The sequence below is a fragment of the Dromiciops gliroides genome, chromosome 6, assembly GCF_019393635.1.
Source record: "Dromiciops gliroides isolate mDroGli1 chromosome 6, mDroGli1.pri, whole genome shotgun sequence".
NCBI classification, from domain to species: domain Eukaryota; kingdom Metazoa; phylum Chordata; class Mammalia; order Microbiotheria; family Microbiotheriidae; genus Dromiciops; species Dromiciops gliroides.
Genome location: NC_057866.1, coordinates 122187624 through 122213913, shown reverse-complemented (window position 1 = coordinate 122213913; position 26290 = coordinate 122187624). Strand labels below are relative to the sequence as shown.

The window sequence follows — 26290 nt, the reverse complement described above, 5'->3', positions numbered from 1 at the left end:
ACTAGAAGGTTCAGTGACTTGTTCAGGTCACACAGCCACTATGTATCAAGATGCAGATTTTATTATTATTATTATATATATATTTTTTTGCAGGGCAATGAGGGTTAAGTGACTTGCCCAGGGTCACACAGCTAGTAAGTGTCAAGTGCCTGAAGCCAGATTTGAACTCAGGTCCTCCTGAATTCAGGGCCAGTGCTTTATCCACTGTGCCACTTAGCTGCCCCTAAGATGCAGATTTTAAAACATGCTCCACAGGTTTAAGGTCAGTTCTGTCCACTCCAAGAGACCTGCCTGTAAATTAGGATGTTGTGGGATAGTCTGGTTTACATCCTACCCTCCACCTCTTTCAAGCTTATCATGCTTATTGGAACAGACTTGTTCTGTTGAATTCTGTCTTCTTGTCACTTCACTGCTCCCACCTTGCCTCCCTTGGCTTAGGCCTGTCCTCTGCTCTTCTGACTGGACACACTACAAATGTATACTATCCCATCCCACCTGGACCCTCACTGCTGCAAAGCACTACTTCTCCCTATTGATTCTCCTGGACACTACATTCCACTTCTTCAGGCCTCTTAAACCACCCATCTCTTCCTCTCGCCAAGATTTCACCTCATACTTTACTGAGAAATTAAAACTATTTGCTGGGTTCCCTTCCTCTACATTTCTTTTTTTTTTTTTTTTTGGTGAGGCAATTTGGGTTAAATGACTTGCCCAGGGTCACACAGCTAGTAAGTGTTAGCTCCATCCACTGCACCATCTAGCTGCCCCCGTAGTAAGCTTTTTAATAAATTTCTTACCTTTTGAGATCCTTCCTTTTCCTCCCTAGTTCAATTACTACTTCCTCCTCTAAGCACTCCCTTACCCACTCTTACCCCCATTCAGAGCTTGAAGTGGGATGTTCCTTTTTAAATCTCTAATTGTACCTTGTTTGAACCTTGGTTTACTTTTCATATTCATATACTTCACGTATCTGTATCACTTACCTCCCCAACAAACTGCAATGTTTCAATAATCTTGTCTCTAACACCTGTTCTACGTGGTTTTATATTTGAATTTAACTGTGCACATATTGGTGGCAGCTAGGTGGCACAGTGGATAGAGTGCCAGGCCTGGAGTCAGACTCATCTTCATGAGTGACCCTGAGCAAGTCACTTAACCCCACTTGCCTCAGTTTCCTCATCTGTAAAATGAGCTGGAGAAGGAAATGGCAAACTACTCCAGTATCTTTGTCAGCAACCTCCAAATGGGGTTGAGAAGAGGATAGGACTGAAACAACTGAAATGCATGTATTGCAAATTTGTACTGAAATGCATCTTTCAATCTCACCTTAATGGAGGTAAACATTTAGGGTTATTTAAAACCTTTCCAGATATTTTATTGACTCCAGATAAGCCAGATACTTCCTCCTACCCTTTCCCCCAAGTTTTTGTGTTTAAAAAAACACAATTTACAGAACTGGCCAGAGCCTCCAGATGGACTTTTTATTTTACTATGCTAAAATACAGATAAGTTCACATTTGCATCCCTTGAAATATCTGGTTTTTTTTTAATGGCCTTTTATATTGGTTTCTTTTTTTCCAACTGTTGATGGAAAAATACCAAGAATTGGCAGAAAAAAGAAAAGAATTTCATAGAATTGGACAGAGCAGTCTTACTACTTTTGAGTCAGTTAAGTCTGGGAAAAAAAAAAACCTGACAGTCTCTTGTAACATTGAAAAAATTTATATACAAAATAATTTTATAGTATGATCACAATCATTCATAAATATGACAAATGAATTTGTTGCAGACATTTCAAGTCACAGCTTGCCAGTCTGGCAATTCTCCCCTGCTAACATAAACTAATGCACCACTCCCTCAAATATTGCTTCTGCACCACTCCCATTGAACCCCAAGTTTGCCAAATTCCATTATAATGTGAATAGTACCCATCTTTGATAAGACTATGCTGTCAGTACTTGTTCCTCTGAATATCATGTTCACAAAAATGACAAGCCACAGTTCAAGTCCCACAAGTATATTCCATACCTAGAAGTGTTTATGGTCAGCTTAGTTTGGGAAAGCTGTTTCAAACCAAAAGCTCTCTCTCATGTGCTGAGCAAACCTAGAGATGCCAAGAAATAAATCAAAGCACACACCTTCCTGGGCATTCAGTGGCACCTGGGCTTAACACCTGTCTTCTAGCCACGGGTACACTGATAGTAATGCTGAAAAGCTTATAGCTAATACTTTTAGAAATACATTATCATTTCTCCAAAGCATCATTTTAAAATAGCTCCATTCTATTCCGGTAGAATGCTCTAAGCTAAACTATGTCTTTGTGATGTCTCTCTTAAGACATTTCTCAAGATACCCCCTCCCCCACCCCAATCAACTAATTCTGCTGCCTGTGCCAACAAGTAGTAAAATGGAGACATTTCTTGAATTTACACCTTTGTCAAGATATAGATAATATCAAAGCTAATTTGATTTTTTAATTCATTGTTGCATTTCCTCTCTCAGAAGTAGATTTTCCTTTGTGTATCTTTTCACATGATAAAATAAGCTTGCAGGTCTTAAGCAAACAACTACATACAGCAAAAGGAAGTTACTCAGGAACAAGCCAGTCTGATAATACACATGTGGAGGGAGTCTCAGGGGATTTGGGAGAATCTAGTTCAATCCTCTAATTTTACAGATGAGAAAACCAGGCTTAGAGAAGAGACTTGCTGCTCCACAATTAACAGGGTCACCCAACTACCCAGTGGTGTGGCTAGGACTAGACCCCAGGTCTTCTGACTGCCACTGCAGTGTACTTTCCTACTCTAGTACATCATATCACTTGCACATCAACTATTAATGACACAGAAAATTAAGGATAGCATCATCTATGCAGCCTACAAATTGAAAATGGACATAACTTCAATTTGCATTCAATTCAGAAGTTTAGAATCTTACCTGTTTTAGGTACTGATGAAACACTTGGAAAAATGAGTATAAATTTAACAGTAAGCATTATGGTCAGGCTGTTTATTAAGGAGACAACCACATATACAAGTTAATCTATAGAAATGTCTGCAAATCAAACTTCATGTGATCTAAAAGGACCATGCATAATGTCAAAAATGTACATCTGTACAGTCAATTCGATAAAAAGTGGATTTAAACATACAGTCTAGGATCATACTACAGATACACATATCCAGGGGCCACATACATTTCCAATTAGACTTTTTGAAAACGTTTGTTATAAAAGTGATAAAATCAGTATGGAAACTGGCTGAGATATTAACATTAAAAATCATCTCTGTGACAATTATGAATGGTCCCCATTTTTTTTTTTTTTTACAAAATGTGATTCCAGGGTCTCATAACTGAAGAAAAAGTCGACCCATAAGAGTGTTTTATATTATACAAATAGGTTTTATAGAAAAATGATCCAGCAAATGCTTAAGAGTTAAGAATATTTATATTTTCTAATTTTTACACTTTTTATTAACACACTTACAAAAAATAACATTCAAACACTGAAAAAATTAAATAACTTTGGAAGCAGAGCTCAAAGCTTTCTGCTTACATATAAATGACAATTCAGAGCTGTTGGCACAAAAAAAAAATCCACATTCATAAAACCCTTACTACTATATATCAAACATAAGTTAAGTAAATCATAGGCACTAGTTTTATCAAATCCACATTTCTTCCGTAAGTCTAACCACAGAGAATCCTTAGATTTCCCCAAACAGAAAAATTGGCAGTGCACAAAGGCTTCCTAGTAAAAAAAATCAATTTTTCTCTTCAGGAAACCAGAAGCCAAATGTCTGTGGTAGTAGAACAGCAGGTAAAAAGGTTGCTTTACCAAACTCAAGTTCAGAATACCTTTTTAATAAGTGATGTAGTTGAATTTTAAAAATATATATTTTCAGATGCAGCCATTAAAAAAAAGTTAAATAACCTGAATATTCCTTTTCAAACTCATTTTCAAACTGAAAGATTGTTTTTTCATAATAGATCAATTAAAATTTCTATTAGACTGCAGCATATTTTTTTGCAATGTTGCACTAAAAACAGGCCTGTTTTTATGGCAATAGCTAGTTTTTTCACTTATCTGCTTATATAATTAAGTGATATCACCTGTGTAGATGTTATGCTACAGCTGGCCTATGTTAACAAGGTGCTCTGAGGAAAAGTCATCTGGGTAGTACAGGTTTGTTGAGCTACTGAAAGCCTTGTTGCCATTTGTCCTTGAGTATTCAATACTGAAATATATCTTGTGGCTATGTCCTAGAAAGACAGTTACATCTACCTTAGTATTATAAGTCATTAGTGGGTTACAGGGCAGGACAAACTGCATGAAGTTTGCCAGTGTTTGACTATCATCTGAGCTGGAGTCTGGTACTTTCTAGTTGCCTTATCGTCCTATTTTCTTTGCCTCTGGCACATATTTCATGGCTCCTCATCTTGTGGTATTTCTATGCTACCATGGTACTCTACCCCTATTAAATTCAGTAATTTGCTAGAATTAAAAGGATAAATTTCTCAAGTGATTGAAGATTCCAATTGATGATGTAGGTATTATGTGTGATAAATTATAGCTATTATAACACAAGGATTTTTACTGTGTAAATATTTCGTTCTTTTTTTATTAATCCACAAAACTCAAGGCTTTACCAAAAGATTCCCTTACCTACCAATCCTCCCCCTCCTATTTCACTTACTTTGGCCAGCTTATTTCTTTGCTTAATAGACATTAGAACTTATGTTTGGTTATCTAAATCTTTTTTAGGCTACCAAAGTCCCAGTCTTCTAAATCTACTGGTGGGGGGCAGCTTAAAAAACCAGAAATTTCTTGTAAAGCAAAATTCTGTGGCAACCAGATAGTGAAACCAATGAAAATGTAGACAAAGGTTAATTTGATAGCCATTATATGGGAAGAATTTAACATTTTGTAAACATATGCAGCAGGTTTCAAAATGTTAGCAATAATGCAAAAACAGATATAAGGCAGAATACATCTTCTAAGGGACAACATCTCTAAAAGAGGTTTTAACATAAAAGAACAGGATTCATTCAGCAAGCTATTTTTTATGAAACATAACTATGTCATTTGGTATCAACAGTACAACTACCATGTCCAGAGATTTTGTGTAAGTGCATAGATTTTCCTTTGTTGTTATTGTATACAGTTTTGTTCCAGGCTACAAGCACTGAGGTGTGATAATCAAGAATGAACAGACAGTACAACTTGCTCTTTTTCTATCAAGGAAACCTGCTAATACAACGACCAAAATGACCTCTCAATTCTGTAATAGTGAACATCGTGTTAACAAGCTGGCTTCAATAGCAAAGGTCATCTTTCCTGAGCCAGGAATTATGAAGTTTGGAAAGATTGTACAACTGATACTAAGCCCTTTTGGCAACAAAAACAAAATTCTGATATGTCGAAGCAACATGCAGGATGCAAGCTCATGGTGGTGATTTATATTAGCTACATCCACAACTTAAGATCAGATAATGCCATGTCTACTAGGGTAAACCATTTCTTTAGAAAATCTCCAAAATAATTGCTGCAAGAGTTCTTTTAAATAGAGGTAATACTTTTTAAAACCAAAATGTTTTTTAATTTGAAGTTTGAGTACTAGGGAACACACCACTTTAGACAATTGTAGTCAGAATATTAGTTCTCATTAAAACACATTTATTAGTGGGAAAAATGTATTTTTTTTAATACAGCTAAAGTAGGCTGAATGTTTTGGATAGCTTTAATATACCATACTTGTGCACAGAGATGCACTCTTGGATGTAAATGGGCATTTCTCTTTGGCATCTGTTAAGGTTTTTGCCCAGACATTGGCCTCTGTCAAATACTCAAAATTAACTGGGTTTTCTAGGAAACAAAACTAAAAGTGATTCGATGGAGAATGATTGTATGATTACCAAACATAGCTGATGTTAAATGTCATTAAAGTGCTGCTTGATCATCTCTGTCAGTTTGTGCTAATTAAGACAGAGAGGGCTGGGATTTTACAAATCCCAAAGTCACATCTGAAGAGTCTGCATATAAAGTTGTCTTTTAGTCTGGTGAAGGGATGTCCATAAAGCCGTGGACCCTGCATTCTTCTCTGCTGGTCAATAACAGCCATCTTTCCAACTCTCATCTTTCATGCTACCATATGTTTTGGGAGCTGGCAATGATCTGAAACAAAACAGTTCACGTTATGGAAAGTTGAAAGACTATGTGCTAGACCTTTATTATGTTAACTACTAGCAAAAAGACCATCTCCCAACCCCCAAAGTCAGAAGACTTCCACGTTAAGGCACTGGGCATTATTTTCCTGAGAGCAGTTCTCAAAAGGTTTCAAGGAGGAAGAGACCAGAGCTGCTGTACTCTGAATAGCTGTTCAATGGTGGAGTAAGTGTACTGGATTCCCAACCACCTGTCACAAATTAACTTCCCTATCCATTTGTAGCTTCCCCAATCCAGCTGCTTTATCCACTGCAGCCACCTAGCTGCCTCCTTTTGTGTGTGTATGTGTGTGTGTGTGTGTGTTTTTTAACCATTGTCACACTGTCACACTCTTAGACCAAGGGAAGAGTAAAACAAAAGGCTACATTTTCTAACAGCCTAGAGGTGCTAAGTTAGAGAATCACTAGGTGACAGTGGTTAAAAAAACACACACACACAAAAGGAGGCAGCTAGGTGGCGCAGTGGATAAAGCACCAGCCCTGGATTCAGGAGGACCCGAGTTCAAATTCGGCCTCAGGCACTTGACACTTACTAGCTGTGTGGCCCTGGGCAAGTCACTTAAACAAAAACAAAAAAAAAAACTTCCAAGTAAACATCATGACACATCCTACAAGACTAATTCTTGATAAAATAAATTACCTTGATGTTTTTATAAAATCATGTGAAATGACTGCAAAGCACTTACTATGTGCCAGGCACAAGGATAAGTGCTGGGAATAAATATAAAACCAAGAGAAAAGGCTATAGCCTCTGCTTTCCATTCTAAGGGGAGGGGTTGGGGCTGGGGGAGCCTCATACAAAATATAAACCAGGTAAACTTGGATGTAAAGCACTAACAGCTAGAGATTGGGACCTGTCTCCTACGGAAGGTGAAGCTGGAGTTGTCTAGAAGAAAACCAAGGCTTTGAAGAGAAGAGTTCGGAGCATTATATGCATGGAGAAGAGCCAGCACAAAAACAGGATGACAGAAGTGTAGAGAGGTGAGTGATAAATAACGTGTAAGAGGACTGGAGAGCTTAAAATGCCAAATAGGAGTTTATAGTTGAGGCTGGAGGCTCTTAGGGAGCTACCAGAGTTTGAGGAAGGGGAGTTCCAGGGATGCAGAGTGATGCCATCAGATTTGTACTTAAAGAAAATCACAATTCAAGTGAGGAGAGACTTGAGGCAGAGCTTCAGAAGACTAGAAGAAAGGTCATGAGGGCCTGACTAGGTAGTGGTGTGGTTGTGTGAGTAGAAAAATGGAAATGTAGCGAGAAATCAAAGACCTGATATGGGCAATAGCAGAGTGAGGAGTCAGAAGTGACATTAAGATGGACTGAGTGTGAGATGCCTAGAGAAGATACATATAATATGTATCTACAGAGTCATCTGCATAGGCACAGTACTTAATCCTTGGGAGCCAATTAGATAAAATGAGAAAATATATGGCCAGGACAGACTGAGTCAAGGAGACAAAGAAGAAGACCAAGACAGATTACGAGTATCCCAAAAACCAAAAGGAGAGGAATCCTGTAGAGGGGAAAAACAGGATGAGAATTATTAATAAACTATTATGTAATAAGTACTTAGCATAAGAGATCATTTAACAATCTGAAAGGCTACAAAAAAATTTCAAATAAATAAGCACTTAACTGGGGAAGTAATTAATTGCAGTTCTTCAATTGAAACATCGCAAACAAACTGAAATGTATCATTTATTCTAACTTTTCAAAAAAAAGGAGCTGAGCAGCAGCAGCATTTTTCCAGGTTGATTATATGGATACTCATCATCATCTGGAACATTTTGACAATTTATTCTTAAGGATTCTCAAGAGTCCTTCCCAAAGCAACATAAAAACTTGACTAAAGCTAGACCCAGAGTCACATCGTTTGGCCCACTTACCTGCGAACAGGCTGTGCAAGTTTGCTGCGAGGCACTGGTATTCCCCCGGCAGGAGGGGCACTGGGTCTGGGCAAGCCACTCCTCATGCCTGTGGTCCCTGCAGGTCTGGTGACAGTAGTGCTATTGATGTTGCTGGCAGGGCTTGGGGAGACCGCGTTCTGAACTACAGGGGGTCCAGGTGAGGAATTAGTCTGAGTGAGTTGTGCTGCTTCTTGACCACCGCCACCAGGGCCAGAACCATGATTATTAAAAGCTTTCACTGGCTGTCGGAGAGCCAAAGGAGATGGTGCTGCAGGGGAGCGGAATTTACTTGGAGAAGGTACTATAAAATTAAAAAAAAAATTTCATGTAAATCATTCTAATTCACTATCTTGGAAAATTTTAAATTATTCCTTTTGTTAATGCTAGGAAGCCTTTACTTTATACTAATATAAATAAACTATTTATCATAATAAGTTATTCACTCATAGTCCATAACCTGAAGTATAATGTAGGGAGAGGAGAAAAGGGTATAACAAACATTAAACAGTGCCTTAAGATAAATATCTTTATTATAAGGTAGGTACTACAAGAAATTATCCGCACCATACTTGCCATGGGTCACATAGCCAAAGAGGCAGAGGCAGGATTCAAGCCCACATCCCTCCTCATTCCAGTGTTCATGATAAATACACACACACCCCCTCTTTACTACATACACAACTGGCTCTGGTGGAAAAAAAAAAAAAGAATACCCAGATTGGTTTCAAAGTACCCTAGTATCTGAGTAGTTTCTGAGAGAAACTGTATTCAACATGATGCTGGAAATGCCTGCCAGCACCAGCATTAAGATGGGAGTCTCCATCCCTAAGCCCAAAATGGCCAAAGCTGATAAGGGGCCATGAACCTCGCCCAATGCACATTTCTATTTTGAAAGTCCCTGGAGTGGCCTTGACCACAGCTACCAGAGGGGCAGCTCTGTTTGCATTCCAGCTGGCCTGTTCCTAATCTTTACATAGCAACTATTGCTTAAGTATGAATTACATGAGCATAAAGTCTTTCATAAATTAGCCTGGATTTTATTTATGATACTCAATTCTCTAGTGTAATTGAGCTGCAACCTTCTTTCTATCGCACCTCAGGAAACTTTCTTCTGCAAAGCCAGAAACTCACACTTTGTTAGTCCCCTCTGGCCTCTCCTTCCTTCTAGTTGGAGGGTGGACAGCTCCTCCCAGAAGTTCCATTTAAGGAGGGCACCCATGCAGCTGCCACAGTCCCCCCCCTCCCCCTTTCCCTCATTGGACTGTAAATTCCTTGAGGGCAGGGGACTGTCTTTTGCCTTCTTTACCTGGCACATAGTAAGAACTCAATAAATATTTAACTAAGTGGATCTGCGTTTCTCATCATTTTGGAAGTTTACCTCCAAAACTTCCAAGAATCCAGTAATTCTTGACCGTGGCTTCCCATCCCAAAAGTTTGCAGCAGAGACAGATGTATCTATCTACTCAGCATGCTAGAAGCTTTCCTTACTGTCACCCTTGATAATTCTTGCCATGTGTCCATTTCTGTTCTTCAGAGTTCCTCATTGCTCACCATTTGTCATTTTTTGGAAGAGAGCTACGATCACTCGGAGTATTTTATAGCTTATCCAGCCACAGAAGAAAGACCAAGTGCATGAAGAATGTCTATCACCCAGATTTCAACATGCATCTCAGTGGACACCCTATAGAGCTTACCCAGCAGTGTGTACATCTGGGTCAGACCGTGAGATGGACAATGAGTTGGGCCCAGAGTTGAACAAGAGATGGAGAGTGGGCTGAATTGCTTTCAGAAAATTAAAAGCTCCTTTACTGACCCCGAGCTTCCTGTGAAAGGAAAGGTCCATCTTTTTTAATACTAACATGTTACTATAGGCAAGATATAGAATACAACTGTCTCTAAAGAATTAACAGTATCACACACACCAAGGACCATGGAGAGGCAGATGGTGGGTATGAACAGGCTGCAGCAATATCATGTTCACAGATATATAAGAACAGGAAAATAAATACACAAGAGATTTCCCTATAAAATAATCAGAAAGGAAACTTTGAAATGAATATCTATTCTATATATAGAATAACATTTTTTAATAATATACAACTGATGCTAAAAAAAAAGGGTAATACAGGTAATGTCTGCAATAAATATTCAGTTTACTATTTTACTATTTCAGTTTAGATTAATTTCCTTTTTCTTTCTACCTTCAAATAGGGAAGTAAGCCATTACAGAAATTTATATAGGTAAAGACATACACAACACACCCCTCTAAATCAAGTTTTATCAACCTATGGCACTTGACATGATTTGGGTTAGTATAATTCTAACTCTGAAAGGTTTCCAAACAGAAGTACCTAAAATTCCTTTAACTTGGACAGAGTGCAAACTGGTTAGCAATGTACAATTAAACCCAGAGGATAAAAAGGGTGCTTTTCAAATGAGGTAATATAGCAGATTTGGGTTATAGAAGTCATTACCCGAAGCTACCAGAATTAACTCATTCAACACACTGACCCCTATTCAAAGTAAAACGGTCCATCTCACATCCTTCAGAGTGTCGAAATGACAATCATTAGAGGGGACAGGCAAACTGATGCACTGTTGGTGGAGCTAAAGACTGGTCCACTCTAGGAAGAAATTTGGAAAGATTTGACTTCAAGTCACTACGATTTCCATTCTTTGACACTGTGTCCACTCATCCAGAAATACAGAAAATGAGAGAAAAGGCACCTATGTGTGTAGTGAGGCATTCATATCGACCCAGCAAAGAACTGGAAGACAAGAGGGTGTCCATCAGTTGGGGAATAGCTTAACAAATCACGGTTTAAGAATGTAATCAGAGAAACCTTATATGAAGTCAATCAGTGAGGTCAGAATGACAACATTGTAAAGAATAACTTTCAAACACTTAACTGAACAATATAATGACTATCCACCACTCCAGAGCACAGCATTCCTCCCATCTGTTAACAACAGAAAAGTGATGGAATAAAGAGTACACATGTTTTTAGGACAGGGCCAATATGTGGCTTTGTTTTGCTTAGCTATACTAACTTTACTCCTGGCTCAACTCGCTCTCCTCCCATCTCCCCTGTCCTCTCCCATTTTCAGCTCTGTTTTGTGTTCCTTACTAGAGTACCCTAATCTACCATCTGACCTTTCCCCCCTTGTATTTTTATTTCCAGTACTCTGCAGATTGTTTGGTACATACACTATGTACTTCATAACTTTAATATAATTGTGTAAATTAACTCATCGAGAGAGTTGTGTTTTGGAGGGAGGGGAGATTTCAGAGACAGAGGGGGAATAGTGATAGTTATTGCCGCCGCCGCGCCCGCCTCCCCCCCCCCCCCCAGATAAGAGTCTGTCAGTAAAACACTTGAAGCAAATGGTGTGGAGCCTTCCTATTAATCCTGTTACCCAGGAGGCAGAAGCTGAGCTTGAGAGCTCAGCAGACCTGAACCGCAGTACACTGAGCCAATTGGGTTTCTACACTAAGTCTGGCACCCACACTGAGAGTCCCTGCTGACTGGGAGAAGGGTTAGAGATACATACCAGGCTGCCAAGGAGAGGTGAGCCCCACCCCCTCAAACTGAAAACAGAACAAGTCAAAGCTCTGATGCCACTGTGCTAGTGACTTTCCACTGTCCTAGATTATTAATAGGGAGATCCAGTCTGGAAAAAAGGAGGGAGGTGGGTTAGGGGCCTCAGATGGTATCATTTTGATGATATCATCAAAAGGAGGTTCGGGGGACAACCTAGACAAGTAAGACAACTTTGAAACTAACATGCTGAATTGGCTATATATACTTTCAAATCAAGTTGTTTGGGGGCAGCTAAGTAGTACAGTGCATAAAGCACCAGACACTTGACACTTACTAGCTGTGTGACCCTGGGCAAGCCACTTAACCCTTGTTGCGCCCCCCCCCATCAAGTTGTTTGAAATGAGATGAGAGTTTCATATAAAATCCTCTTTTTTGTTCTTTGTAAAAATTATTTTTAAAATTTTAATTTAATTTAAAATTTTTAATTTTAATACCTCCACACCAACCCCCACCTTTGCATTTTAAAAGCCAATAGTCCCCTTCTTCAGATAAAAAGAACTATTGATTTTTCCTTTCCCTCTCAAGACCAAGCAGTCCAGATTCAAATCACATTTCTCAACAATATCAGGCCTACCCCGACCCTAATGCCAAATCAAATCTCCAAGACCACATTCTACTGTTTTGTTTTAACAACCAGAATATGGGCTTTTTTTGTCAAAAAGGTAGGGGAAATCAGCTTCCCTTGAGCCAGCCACGTGTCTTTGCAGTATCTATTTATTCCACCCAAACAAATCTACTCACCCCATCTCTAGCTGACCACCAAGATTTTTTTTTTCTTACCTTTTCCATTCCTTCCCTAGACACATCCAATTCCCCCACTAGCCCCAAGCCATAGTAATCAGTCCAATATGAGCTCAGACAGCTCTGCCACAGGCGGGACACAAATAGTTCATTTAGGGGGGAAAAATCGTTTTATATTTTTGGAGGGTTCCAAACCCCTGATAGGATCCCCACCTGCCAAGATAAACAGGGCAGGGCTGGTGAAGCAGACATTTTTAGGGCACCCCTTCTAGACCCTTTCCCTGCCCAGAGAAGAGCAACATGACCCTTTACAACCAGGGGGCTGCCCAATCCCACCACTGATTCAGTCTGTTGAGAAGACAGCCTTCTGGCCTGGGCCACCTGTGTACAGGGTTGTGACAAGCTATTATCTAATTCCCCTCCCTCCCATCTCCATGTTTCCATGCTAAGGAATGACACACCAATGAATCACAAAACCTTCTGCTCATAACTTTGGGCAACTCAATCTCTCTGGCCCTTAGCTGTCCTTACCTGGAAAAGGAAAAGGGATAAAGGGACAGAAGTTAGACTAGATGACTTTTGCAGTCCCTTTTAGCTCTGTATACAGGCTAAGGCTCAGAACTTCCTCATGGACTCAGCTAACAAAGCTATCACTGGTTCAAATGAACCAAGAAAATAGTTTCAGCAATACAATGGTCCCAGACAATCCCAAAGGACTTGTGATGAAGCATACTATGCACACCTCCAGAGAAAGAAGTGATACTGATTAAACATAGACTGAAGCATGTTACTATTTCTCACTTTCTTCCATTTTTTTTCCTTTTATTCAAGTCTTCTTAAATAAAATGACTGATAGGGAAAGGTTTTACGTAACTGCACATCTATAACCTCACTGCCTTAGAGAGGGAGAAGGGGACAAACTTTGGAACTCAAAACTTTAAATAAAAATGTTTATTATTTTTTAAAAAAGAACTAAGGGCTAAAATCTGAAAATCTCAGCTACCTAAACTGATATTCAACTAGCAAACACAAATTCTGTTATGGGCTGCTAGGCAGCACAGTAGATAGCGAGCTGAGTGCAGAGTCAGGAATTCCTGAACCGAGTTCAAATCCAGCCACAAACATTTACTAGTTATATAAGTCTGGGAAAATCTCAACTTCTGTCTGCTTCAGATTCCTCAACTGTATAATAGGTTTAATAATAGCACCGACCTCATGGATTGTTGTGAGAGTCAACTTAGCACAGTGCCTGGCAAATGCATATTCCTATTCCTTTCTCCTGTTCATTTATTAAGATAGTATAGAATGGTAGAATAAATTCACACAAGAGCTAAGGAGGGGACTCTCTTAGATTAGGGATATGATGTATCAGACACTTAACTAGATGTGACCCTGGACAAGTCACTTAACCCTGTTTGCCTCCATTCCTCATTTGTAAAATAAGCTTGAAAAGGAAACAGCAAAGATATCAGAGTAGTCTGCTAAGAAAACCTCAAATCAACTCACAAAGAATTGGACATGACTGAGAAATGACTAAATAACAATAACCAGAGCTGCCAGATTTTCATAAAGAACCAAGATGGTAAAAGGCTTGAAGAATATGTAATCATAAAAACTACATAAAGAAAACTGGGGACACTTTGGAAAAGAGGAAAGTGGTGGCTGTTTCCTTGAATTATTTAAAAGGCTGTCCTCCCCATGGAAGAATGGATTCCTGAAGGAAATGTGCTAGATTTGGAGTTAGAAGGCCCAGGTGTGAATACTCTTTCTGCCGTTTTCTGTGTGATGTTAAAACAAGACAATGTGGGGGGAGGAGAAGAGAAGTGTAAGGGGAGAACATAAATTTCTTTCTCAATCTGGGAAGAGATTTCAGAAGATCCATGAACTTGAATGGAAAAAAGTTACATCTTTAATTTAACTAACCTCTAACTGAAATTGAGCATTTGCTTCAAATATTTAAAAACATTCTGACAATCTATAGGCTTCATCAGAATGTCACAACAACAAAAAAAGGTTAAGATAATCTGAACTAAGGTCTTTCCTGACTATTAAATCTACAATCTCTGAGACAGATCCTGGCTGGATAGAAACAAAAACTCCTAATATATTTGCTACTGGGGCTTCCTCAGGAGATATGCCTGTCCTTAGAAGTCTACAAGCAAAGCCAAGTCCACCAAAGCCTAAAAGAATAAAGTCACGATATGCCTGGAAAATAATTTTTCTGTGGAAAAAAACCTACAAGTTAGAAACCTATCCTTCTGTCTGTCCCTCACATTCCTCATATAGTTGCACATCCCACTGAAAAAAAAAGCACTAAAATCCCTGGTCATTGTGATCTTGACCAAAGGCATAAGTTCAAGCAGAATGAAATTAGACTGAGGTTAGGATAGGGATAGCTATTACAGGAGAATCAGGGCAAACAATTATAGGAGATCAAGAGCTATGTGCTTAGATCAGTGGAGAGAATGAAGGGAGAAGAAAGGATAAACCCCAATTCTATCCTATAACCCTCCCCCAACCCTTTCTTCTGAAGCCTTAGTCAGTCTTTCAAATGTTATAATTTCTGACTACGGTTTGGGGAGCAGAGGAGGGGTAGAGATAAGTTTTATGGACAAAGGGGAAAAGGACAAAGGCTAAAAAAGTTTTCTTTCTATACAACACCCACACTTGCTTTTTATTCCACAAACTGACACAAAGTTAAAAGCAGATACTGAACAATGTTTTTCTACTAAATGTTCCTGCACAAAAAGGATCAAAACTAAATTTTAAAATAGCAAAACTACCAGATAATCCCTATGACTTCTTGTGAATTCAAATGTTCCAAATATAATTTTCCTGTTTAAGGAAAAAAAACATATATATGCAAATTTGCTAATACAGTTTAATGATAAACCAAGTTTAAAATTTCCTTGACACCCAATTTGCACTCTAAGAAACATGCCAGGACTTATGACAAAATGAGAACAAGTTTAAGTTACTTTAAGTCCACAGTTCTTGAAGTTTGGGTTCAGGGACCTCAGGAAAGACATCATTATGTTTAATGTAATGTACTGTCTAATGTAATTGAATAATCCCATATATATGTGTAGGGGGGACAAAGATATATAATATCTCTATCTCTATATATATCTTTGTCCCCTACATAATTGCATTGCATATATATTACTCTTTCAGGAAGAAAGATTTCTTGGAATGATGTCAATAGGGTTAAGAAATAAATATGGAAGGGAAATTTGTGGAAGTCAATGCTCTCATAATAATGAGCAAGATTCTATGAAGGAAAAAGATGGGCAGTTACTTGATCTGAGGGAATGGAAGGTAATACAAACACAATGGTAGGGGGAAGACTGGAGTATCTATAAAAAGGCATTTTCAAATATGCATTTACTAATAATCTAATTAAAACATGACTAGGAAAATAAAGTATGGGGAACAAGAGAATGTTTTTCAAAACAAACAAACAATACAGAATTTTGTGAGCATTGGACATAGGGTAAAAGGCAAAAACTTCCTAGAAAATCAAGAGTCCTACACCAAAGGTAGATAAGAGGAAAAAAACTACATTAATCCCATACCCAAAACATTATCTGTAGAATTGGAAATTTGATGTCGAAAGCCACTATCAACAACCAACATAACACTCAAAAAGTTAGGTATATAGCACCTAATCTAGTTATCAATATTATACATTATAAATCTATGACTCATAAATAAATCTCTTTACAGTTTCCTTAATTTTTCTAACTATATGTAAAAGTGGTCTTTAAAAAAAATTAAACTTGTTTTCTTTGAAGTTTCAGTTTTTCACTGGAACTCACTAAAGTTGTTCATCACTCACACACACACACACACACACACACACACACACACACACACACAATTTGTTCCCCCCCCCCCCCCAGACTTATATCTAAATCATTTAAGGATACAATCTCTTTCACCCTCCAGCTTCACCTTTTATTTTGATTCACTGATTCAACAAGTATTTACCAAGTGGCTGCTATGTGCAATGCACTATTGATGCTGCTCCCAAATCATACTTTTTTCACTACACTGCTAGAATATTTTTACGTAGCATATTGCAATAAGAAAATAAATTCATGTCCAAAACTGCTTTTCAATAGCCACCCAATGTTTTTCCAATCAAAATTTGAACCTTTTGCTTGTATAACTCTGCTACTTCTCCTTTGCTTTGAAGTCCTTTTACAATTTCCTATGCTTTTCTTTGCTCCTCTGTCCCTCCTCTTCCATTCAATCCCATTGTCATCTCTCTCATTAAAAGCAGGCCATGGTGCAAGTTTAGTAAGAGGGTTCAGTGGATCTGGAACTTAGTTCAAATAATTTCTCCACTACTTAATGTAACCTTGGCTAAGCTGCTATAACTTTCTGAGTCTTATCTCTACATCTATGGAATGTTTTAGACAATATTACTTCTTAAGTTCCTTTCATCTTAAGACTTTATTTCTTTCTTAGCTGGCCAATACATCTAATCTCCTACCAATCTGGAATGAAATTTCTTGTTTCTAAATCATCAAAACTCAAAGCTTTCAAAAACTTTAGAATAAGGTTTTTCCAAAGATGACTTTGGCTTCCTGTTTTCTACTCACTTCCTCCTTAAACTCATTCTTACTTTTTCCCCCTTTATTTATAAGCCCAATCAGTCCAGACTCTAAGTGTACAAAATATCACATGATATTTATTTTAAAATGTTTATTTGATGGCACATCTATGATCAGGTGAAAATTTAAGTTTTTTCTATGGGAAGGAAAACGCCAAATTCCATAATGTTAAGTGCTACACGTCACAATGAGTAGCAACAATACATACCTGTGTAGAAAAATCCTCCTTCCTCTGGATTTATCCAATTAACTGAGAATGGATCTTGCAATACTCTTTTATTAGACAAAACATTTGTAGTTTGTCATATTTACTGCTGAACTTAGTATGTAAAAAAAGTGTAATATTTAATTACCATGTGTTGAAACTATAACTTAGGAAGAGGCTGTAGTTACCTCTTTTTGTAGATGAAGTTTGAAGCAACTGTTTGGCTTTGAGGGAAGTACGAGGCAAATTTTTCAGCCTTTGGGAAGCTGTTGAAAAATAAGGAACTGTAATATTTGTCTGGAAGGACAAGATAAAAGTGCATAGCTTCTGTAAACTTGAAAATTCAAAAAAAAAAACTTGAAAATTTATCAAGGAACAGAAACTAGAAGCAGCGTATCTGTTAGAATTCTAGAAGCAGAGGGATTTTTAATTGATGCTTGGTGCATTAGGATGCAAAGGAAAGAGGTTGGGAATCTTAGGTGCAAAATGCAGGGTTTTAGCACTACGTTCCTATGGATCAGGAAAAAAACCAATATGCAAAAAAAACCCCATCCCAAAACCAAAACCAAAACCAAAAAAACACCCATGGGAAAACAAACCACCAGCAGACATGCTACAGAATGCAAAGGTACAAACACAAGACTAAGTTTTTAAAGAAGAGCGCATACAGACTTTATAATATAATGTGGCTCAAAACAAATGCTGCGCTTGTTCAATGCAAAACAAAACAAAACAACCACCACCAAAAAAAACCCCACACCCTATCATTTGCAAAGCAAGTATATAGATAAATTTCCTTAAGGGGAAAAAAAGGGAATTCTTGTAATAAAAAACCAAAAACCTCTCAAACAGATGGGCTCAGTCACAGGAAAGGCAAACGTGACATACCAGTTAACTCTACTTCTACAATATTTCTTGCATTCCATTCTACTCTTTTTTTTGACTCATACTACCAGCATTCCTTGTATACCTGGACTTTAAATGTGTGCCTAATTTTTTTCCATGCCCCAAAGTTCTTCCCCCTCTTAACTCCCCTCAAAATAGCTGCCAAAGTGACTGACTGCTTCCTTCCTCAATAGGTTCCACATTATCTCCAAGATAAAAAAATCAGGCTCTTCTGACATCTAAAGCCCTTCATGCTCTGGCTCCAACTTATTTCTTTAGCCTCATTATACATTCTTTTCCATCATGAACCCTCTATCCAACCAAACTCATTGTCTTCATACAGTTTCCCATCTTAGTGCTGTAGTCTGTCCACCACACCTGGAATGTACTTTCTACTCACCTCAGGCTCTTAGAAGCCCTAGGTTTCCTTCAAAGTTCAGCTCCGATACTACTTCTGTACATTAGGCCCTATATACTCAAATGACTAGCTACCATTACCTCCTCCCAAAAATTACCTTCCATTTATTGTGTATATTTCATATGTACTTGTGTAAATGTTGTCTTCCCCAAAACAAAACTCCTTGAGGGCAGGGACTATTTCATTTCCCCGCTAAGCATAGTAGATGCTTTTAAATCCATCATGTCCCTTGTGAAAACCTGTCTGGTTATGGATTAATGCCAATTATGCCTTTAGCTATGCTGGCTCATCTTGACCACGGGTTCCAAATTTCTATACTAGGCAAGGATGTCAAGTGAAGAGTTCAAAACTAAACCAGAGTTCCTCTTTAAGTGATACAGAACACTCGGAACCAAGATACAAGAAATAATCTTAGGGCCCCCAAACTGAAAAATAACTCTGCACCTATTAGGACTCTTCTCTCACCAGCGGGGCTTAGGGCTTGCCGTAACCAATGGTCTGGTAAAGTAAATTAGTAAGGATTCCAAAGTTGTCACGATGTCCATTCAGCAAGGACACTGAAAAGAATACAGGCCTTTACATCAAGCAACCTAGGTTTAAATCCCACTTCATCAGCTTACTAAACTGTGCTGACCATGGGTAAGGTGCTTAACTACTATGATCTTCAGTTTTCTCATGTATAAAAAATGAGGGTGCTGTAAGGAAAGCACTTTGTAAAACTTAATAGAACATATGAATGTATTGTTTTTATGCATTTCAGTAATCCAGTACTGAAGCTTACATTACCTAAGGTTACCAGGAAACTTCCTATTGGCACTTAGCTGCCACAAAAATCTAGCCAGACAACATTAATCAGCACCTATCTGGAATAAGGAAGAAACCAAGGGATAGCAACAAAAAGTAGGATTTACACTCAGCTTGAGTTTTGGTGTTGCTTTAGACAGCCTACTTTAGTCCAACAATTTTCTCAATGGAATAATAATTTAGTAAATCAACCAGATACCGATTCTAAATGTGACAGTCTAACATTTTCAACAGAGAAGACAAGCCTACTTATCTAATTTTAAATTTATTAAATAGCACTAAAAGCATCAGGGGCAGTGGGATGTTACAGAAAAACTACTGGACATGAAACCAGGATAGACCTGCCTCTGGCATTTACTATCTCATAGGGAAATTACCAACTCTCTGACTTGGTTTCCTTATCTGTCAAATGGGGGATAATAATATTTTAAGTAACCACTTTGTGGGTATAATTATGAAGATCAGATAAGATATTGTATGTAAAGGCCTTAAAGTACTATATCAGATGATCAATGGTATTTTTTTAATCTGGACCTGTGATATCACTAGTGTAGGGAACTACAAGTGTGGAAAGTATTACTACTGCTAAGTAAATTTAAGTAGCTGCTCCCAAAAGCTAGTCAAAGTAACTTCGATGTCAGCCAGGTTAGCATATACTTACTTCAAGAATACCCCTGCTACCTCCTGGCTATGCAATCAGTTTCACAATGTGCTCCCCTCCAGCTATCAATATATCACAGAAAACATGGTAATATCTGCGGTAGAGAATAATTTCAGCTACCACTTAAATGCTGAATAGTTCAATGAGTTTTTAATTTCTAAATAGACATAAGAAACCTCTGCTCTACAACCACAAACTGCCTCAACTATCTTCCTGGAAGGGCATGGAGGGCACATAGGTACTAGCCTCCTTAAATTTCCATAAATGAACACGACTTCACAAAGCACATGGAAAAAGACAATACTCCTTAGAATAAATTTTGGGACAACCTATTTAAAGGTGCAGTTTGAGCACTTCAAATCTTTTCAAATGTAAATCAACTAGCTGCATCATTTCTTTCATTTCACTAACTCTATAAAGGGCTCAACAATCAAAAAATCAAGTGTGGTAGCTTACACACAATGCTCATTTGTACTTGAAAAGTTTCTGAGTATCCAATTTCTATCTTGTGCTTTTCCTGATATTGAGGCAAAAGCTTTTTGTGACTAGCCACTATGAAATTATCTTCAGTTTTATAAGAGAAAGCTTGTTACTAAATCCCATATTGTATTGTCTTAAACAAATCTTAATCAACAATTTGAAGTGTCTTGTTCTGGGAATAGCAAAGAAGCCACTGTCACTAAATTTAAGAACATTTGTGAGGTGTAAAAGAGACTGGAAAGGTCAGATAAGGAAAGGCTGGTTTTGAAGGGCTTTGAACACCAAATGGGATTTTATGTTTGATCCTGGAGATAATAGGGAGCCACTAGTTTATTGAAAAGGGAGGTGACCTGATTGGCCCTGAACTTTAGGAAAATCACTTAGCTGCAAAAAATAGTGGCTGGTCTGGAATGGAGAGACTTGTGGCAGGCAAACCCACCAGGAGGGTACTACAGTAGTCCAGGTGTGAGAAGATGAAGGCCTGCACCAAGTTGGTGGCAGTATCAGAGGGAAGAATGGGAGATATTTTGAGAGATATTGCAAATGTGACACAGACAAGCCTTGGCAACAGATTGGATATGATAATGAAGAACTGAAGATAACACCTAGGTTGTAAGCCTAAGGAACTGAGGGGGCAGCTAGGTGGCGCAGTGGATAAGAGCACTGGCCCTGGATTCAGGAGGACCTGAGTTCAAATTCGGCCTCAGACCCTTGACACTTACTAGCTGTGTGACCCTGGGCAAGTCACTTAACCCCAATTGCCTCACAAAAAACAAAAACAAAAACAAAACAATCAAAGATTAACCAGTGTCTTCAGGAGTGTGACTCGAGCTTATCCAAGATAAAGGTATTATATAAATTTATGGTAATTTGGTGGGAGGGGGTGGAAGGAGAGGGGTCTTTTCTGGTTCTGTTATTTGATCACTATAGGTAACTCAGAGATAGAAATGAACTAATGCAAGTGATCAACTCATCTTAACAAAAAGTAGGATTTCTTGAGGGCATTAAAAGATTAAAAATGACTTGCCATGATTACACAACTACTATGTAACAAAGACAGGACCTGAAACAGGTCTTTTGACTACAAGGCCACAGGTAAGATCATTATTATCTGTGCCCCTTATTTACTTTCTAGGCTAAGTCTGAACCCTAGTTGTTATCTATTATCCCTCTGTGACCCTTGGAAGGTCACTTAGCCCCATCAGGAGATTGAACATGACCACTGGTTCTCAAAGTATGGTCTGCAAGCCCCTGGGGACACCCCCCCCCCAAAACCCTTTTAGGGGTCTTGGACCACAAAGTAAAAACTATTTTCATAATAATAAGATGTTTTCTGCCTAGGTCTAATCTCTCTTCTTCTATGAGACTGTAAGTTCCTTATAAGTTCCTTATAAAACTCAGATAAAATCTTGAAGTCCTTCATATTGCCAAAGGAACCTACCATTAGTCTATTTATTTTTCTCCACAAAGATTTAGAGCTGATTTCTTAGAAACAATAGAAACCAATAACTCTAGAAAGAGCAATATGCTTTTTATTTTGCTTTGCTTTTATGCATAAGAGGGGAAGAGAGAACTTGTCATATTGCATTATTCTATTCTATTAAGACAGAGAAGGCAAGAAATCTTGGTTGTAAGAAAAAAATGAAGACAAATAGAAACAGAAAGAAAGGGATTGTTTCTCTGAGCTCTAACAAAACAACCAGAGACTAGGAAGCTAGAAGGGGAATGGAGAGGGTCTGACCTCTTCCAATTACCATACCTTTACAAAATCTCAGAGGCCATCTAATCCTACCCATATATGAATAGTAATTCTTTGTAATACACTCAACAAATAATCATTTAGATATTATTTAAAAGCATCCATCAAGAGAAAGCTACTACTGTTTATTCCACTTGAGCACATCAAGGAACCTGTCTTTTTACAACGCGTGCCCAATGTTTTACTCATCTGCTTGCAACTCAAGCAAAATGAAACTACCCTCTTTCATAAGACCGTATTTCAGGGTAGTTAAATCCATGGCCCTTCTAAGTTTAGTAGTTTCCCAAGATAAAATCTGTAGGTCCTTAAAATGTTCCCCATATAGCATGATCTTGAAGACCTTCATAATGCTGCCTTCATTTATCTATTTGTTTCCCAGCTTTATCAGTGTCCCTAACTAAAATGTGACGCCTAATATCCCAGACATCTTAGCAGGGCAAAGTACAATGGTCCTATCACCCTCCCCCCCAATCCTGGAAACCACCTTTTTCTTAATGCAGCCAGAAAGCAAATCAGTTTTCAAAACTGCCATATCTGTTGATGAGCCGTGATCTTACTGAACACTAAAATAAAACACTTAGATCCTTTTCCAACCAAACTGTGTAATAAAACCTCTGCCATCTTGTATTTCTGTTCCCGAAATCAGTTCTGCAAGTATGAAATTTTATATTCATCCCTATTAAATTCATACTACTGGGGGCAGCTAGGTGGAGCAGTGGATAGAGCAACAGCCCTGGAGTCAGGAGGACCTGAGTTCAAATCCGGCCTCTGACACTTGACACTTAATAACTGTGTGACCCTAGGCAAATCACTTAATCCCAATTGCCTCCCCCCTCCCCCCCCCCAAATCATACTACTGGACTGAGCCCAATGCTTCAGCTAACCCAAACATTCCTTTAGGATTTTGCCATCCACAGTGTGCTAGCTATTCCTCCTAGTTTTGTCATCTGCGAATGTAAGCATATGATCTTGGAAAGCAAGGGAAACTTTGCTGAATACTTCACTAAAATCTAGGTGGGTTGTTTTATCTTTAGCATGCCCAAAGATGCTTGTCTTGAAACCCCATCAAAAGAGGAAATTTTAGTCTGGCATGATCTGTTCCTTTTTGTAATTATGTTAACTCTCTGATTAGTACTATCTTCTTGATGCATGGAGCCCTCTTTACTCCTGACAAATCTTCACACTACTATTCTATTCAAAGCTCTAGTTTATATAGCATAAACCAAAGAAAATCTTGGTGTTTTCTGGGATCAAGGTCCAAGTTATAAATTCTTTTTTGGGGGTGTGTGGGGGCAATGAGGGTTAAGTGACTTGCCCAGGGTCACACAGCTAGTAAATGTCAAGTGTCTGAGGCTGGATTTGAACTCAGGTCCTCCTGAATCCAGGGCCGGTGCTTTATCCACTGTGCCGCCTACCTGTCCGTTATAAATTCTTTTCAACCAAAACAGTTACCATGAGTAAATCATGTTCAATACTGTAATTTATTTTCCATCTACTTGTTCCTATAATCTTGATTGTTGAGAAATAAAAATACTAACCTACATATTACAACTATATCATAAACTTTTGCTTAAGTTTTGTTTAAATAAAAGAAATATTCAATGTTTCTGATGAGTTTTTGCAATATAACAATGATTTGTTAATTACATTATTATTTTAGGTTTTAGTGCAAGCCTACCCATTAACCCTATCATATAGGGATTGGCTCACTAAATTCACAAAGTATTATCTCACCATAAGATTAGCCACCAGATAAGGTTTTTTGACCACAGAAACTCACCAGCCTATCCACACTGACAAAATAAATATTTACAAGTACATGTTTTAAAAATTAGGGCTTGGGGCAGCTAGGTGGTGCAGTGGATAAAGCACCAACCCTGGATTCAGGAGTACCTGAGTTCAAATCCAGCCTCAGACACTTGACACTTACTAGCTGTGTGACCCTGGGCAAGTCACTTAACCCCCATTGCCCTGCAAAAACAAAACAAAAAAAATGAGGGCTCAGAAAATATAGTTACTGCTACCCTGAAACATTATGAGAATCACCTGAGCCCAGCAGAACCCAAGGGGTAAACAGAAATCTCTATTCAGATTGGGCTCCATAATGAGGTCTCTTGACCCAACATTTTTTAAGTTACAGAATCTGAAAGCTCACAGTTCTCTATTTTATGGAACATATTCTACATTGTAAAGAAAGTAGAGCTGCAGAGAAATGGTAAAATGCTATGCTGATGATTTTTGTAAAACTCATACAATATTTCACTAAATAAATTTCATGGTTTGATGGTTTGGTCCCATAGTATAACTCCAATACAAAGTCTACCACACGGGGTGTCTGTCAGGACATCTAGCAGTGTGAGATGGGGAATTTTACAAATAAACTTTATTGTTACACAAACAGCACAGAAACTTTTTTTGTTTGGCCCCTAATCATTTTATCTTTTTTTTTTCCCCTTTGCTTTCTTACTAGAAAAATCCTATATATTTTCTGAAAAGGGATCTTTCTCTAGCCCATTACTAGTAAAGGTTTTTCACTCAAATCTGGCCAGCCTTTTCCCTTTTTTTGTGTGGAGAATTACAACCTATTTCTCTTATAATATGACTAATTAATGAGAAGTTCCAATATTCTTAGCTACATTACTTATGAAGTAGACTTACTACTTTTACTCAGACACTTTCCTTAAACTGAAAGAATTATGGAAAATTATACATATATGAAGCACAGTTTATAATATTCCATGTTTCTCCAACCTATTTTGCTTTCTATAAGCTATTTACTTTTTCCAGTTGTACTTTTGAAGCATTAAAAAATGCCTAAGATTAATAGTTCTAAAAAACTAAATTATCACATTACATTAAAGCTCTTGCTCCATTCAGATTTGAATGCCAGCATCCACAATATTGCAGCCATAGCAAGTTGAGCATATACAATTAGTGGAATGGCATAGCATAGTAACAAGGCAAAGAAGTGGTTCCTTAGATAGAAATGAAAGCATCCTTGCAAAGTCAGGCTCATGCAGCCCAGAAGATAAGAGCCAAAGCTTTACCACTTAAGAGCCAAAAATAAAAATAAAGGAAAACAAAAGCCGCATCTATTATGCTAGCAATTATAGCAGTTTATGCAAAAAAAAAAAAATAGCATTTGATAAAACAATCTGAACCAGCAGCAAACCTTATGAATAAAATAACATTTAAGTCATATAACATCAAAATAGGAAAATCTATATCAAACAATACATTGATAATAAAATTAAAGATTATTTACTTATGTAAAATATATCAGACATGACAAAAATCTTAAATTCTGGGCGGAAAAACTCATTATCCTCTAACATCAATGTGTCGACTTAAACAAGGAACAATATGAACATTTTTAAACAAGTTAAATTTTTATAAAGCATCAATTACTCTTCTAATTAACAAAATTTACCTTTAGCACTAGATTTCTTACTACTCAGACATGTTTTCCCTCAATTTGATTTCTTACTAAAAAACAAAGCAGCTGAGTTGGTTTCTATTTTAGCATAAAGCTGCACAATGTACCAAAAGAAAGGTTCTACTGAAAACAGAAACAATGAGCAGGCTAGTCAAATTCTCTCCTATTCTACCTTTAGGTGAAAGTGAAATCAAATCAAAACTAAAATAACATTTTCCCTAAAATCAGAATCTTGTCCCTTATTGTATTTTCTCTTGGAAAGTCTTTTACATACACATAGATATTAAGAAATTATGGCAAAATAGATAATACAGCCACCATCATACACAGGGCCAAACAACTTAGAAAGCAGAAGATCTGGCTAGTATTTGGTATCATAATATAATGAAATTTCTATGCTCTTAAAATTTTAAAACTTAAGAATCTCTGAACTGCATACTTTTTGCACTAGCTATTTTTCATTTTTCAGAAGTGTAAAAATCACCAGGATGATGGGAAAAATCATTCAAAAGGCCAAAAAAAATTTAAATCAGAAAAATACTGAAGTCAT

At 37.8% G+C, this 26290-nt stretch overlaps 1 protein-coding gene across 3 annotated transcripts in view; it reads right to left on the bottom strand.

Annotated features, from left to right (window-relative positions):
• Positions 1–2994: 2994 nt before the first annotated feature.
• Positions 2995–26290, bottom strand: part of SLAIN2 (SLAIN motif family member 2) — a 75917-nt gene continuing 52621 nt past the window's right edge. Inside the window, exons 7-9 of one of the 3 annotated variants that reach the window (XM_043971251.1) lie at positions 17486–17563; positions 8109–8430; positions 2995–6175 (exon numbers count right to left, since the gene is read on the bottom strand). In XM_043971251.1, coding sequence (XP_043827186.1) covers positions 6109–6175; positions 8109–8430; positions 17486–17563 — 467 coding nt within the window. In that variant the 3' untranslated portion in view covers positions 2995–6108. Of the gene's footprint in view, positions 6176–8108; positions 8431–9823; positions 9953–17485; positions 17564–26290 lie in introns of those variants that run through there. The other 2 variants (XR_006353586.1, XM_043971252.1) reach the window with 2 other exon arrangements.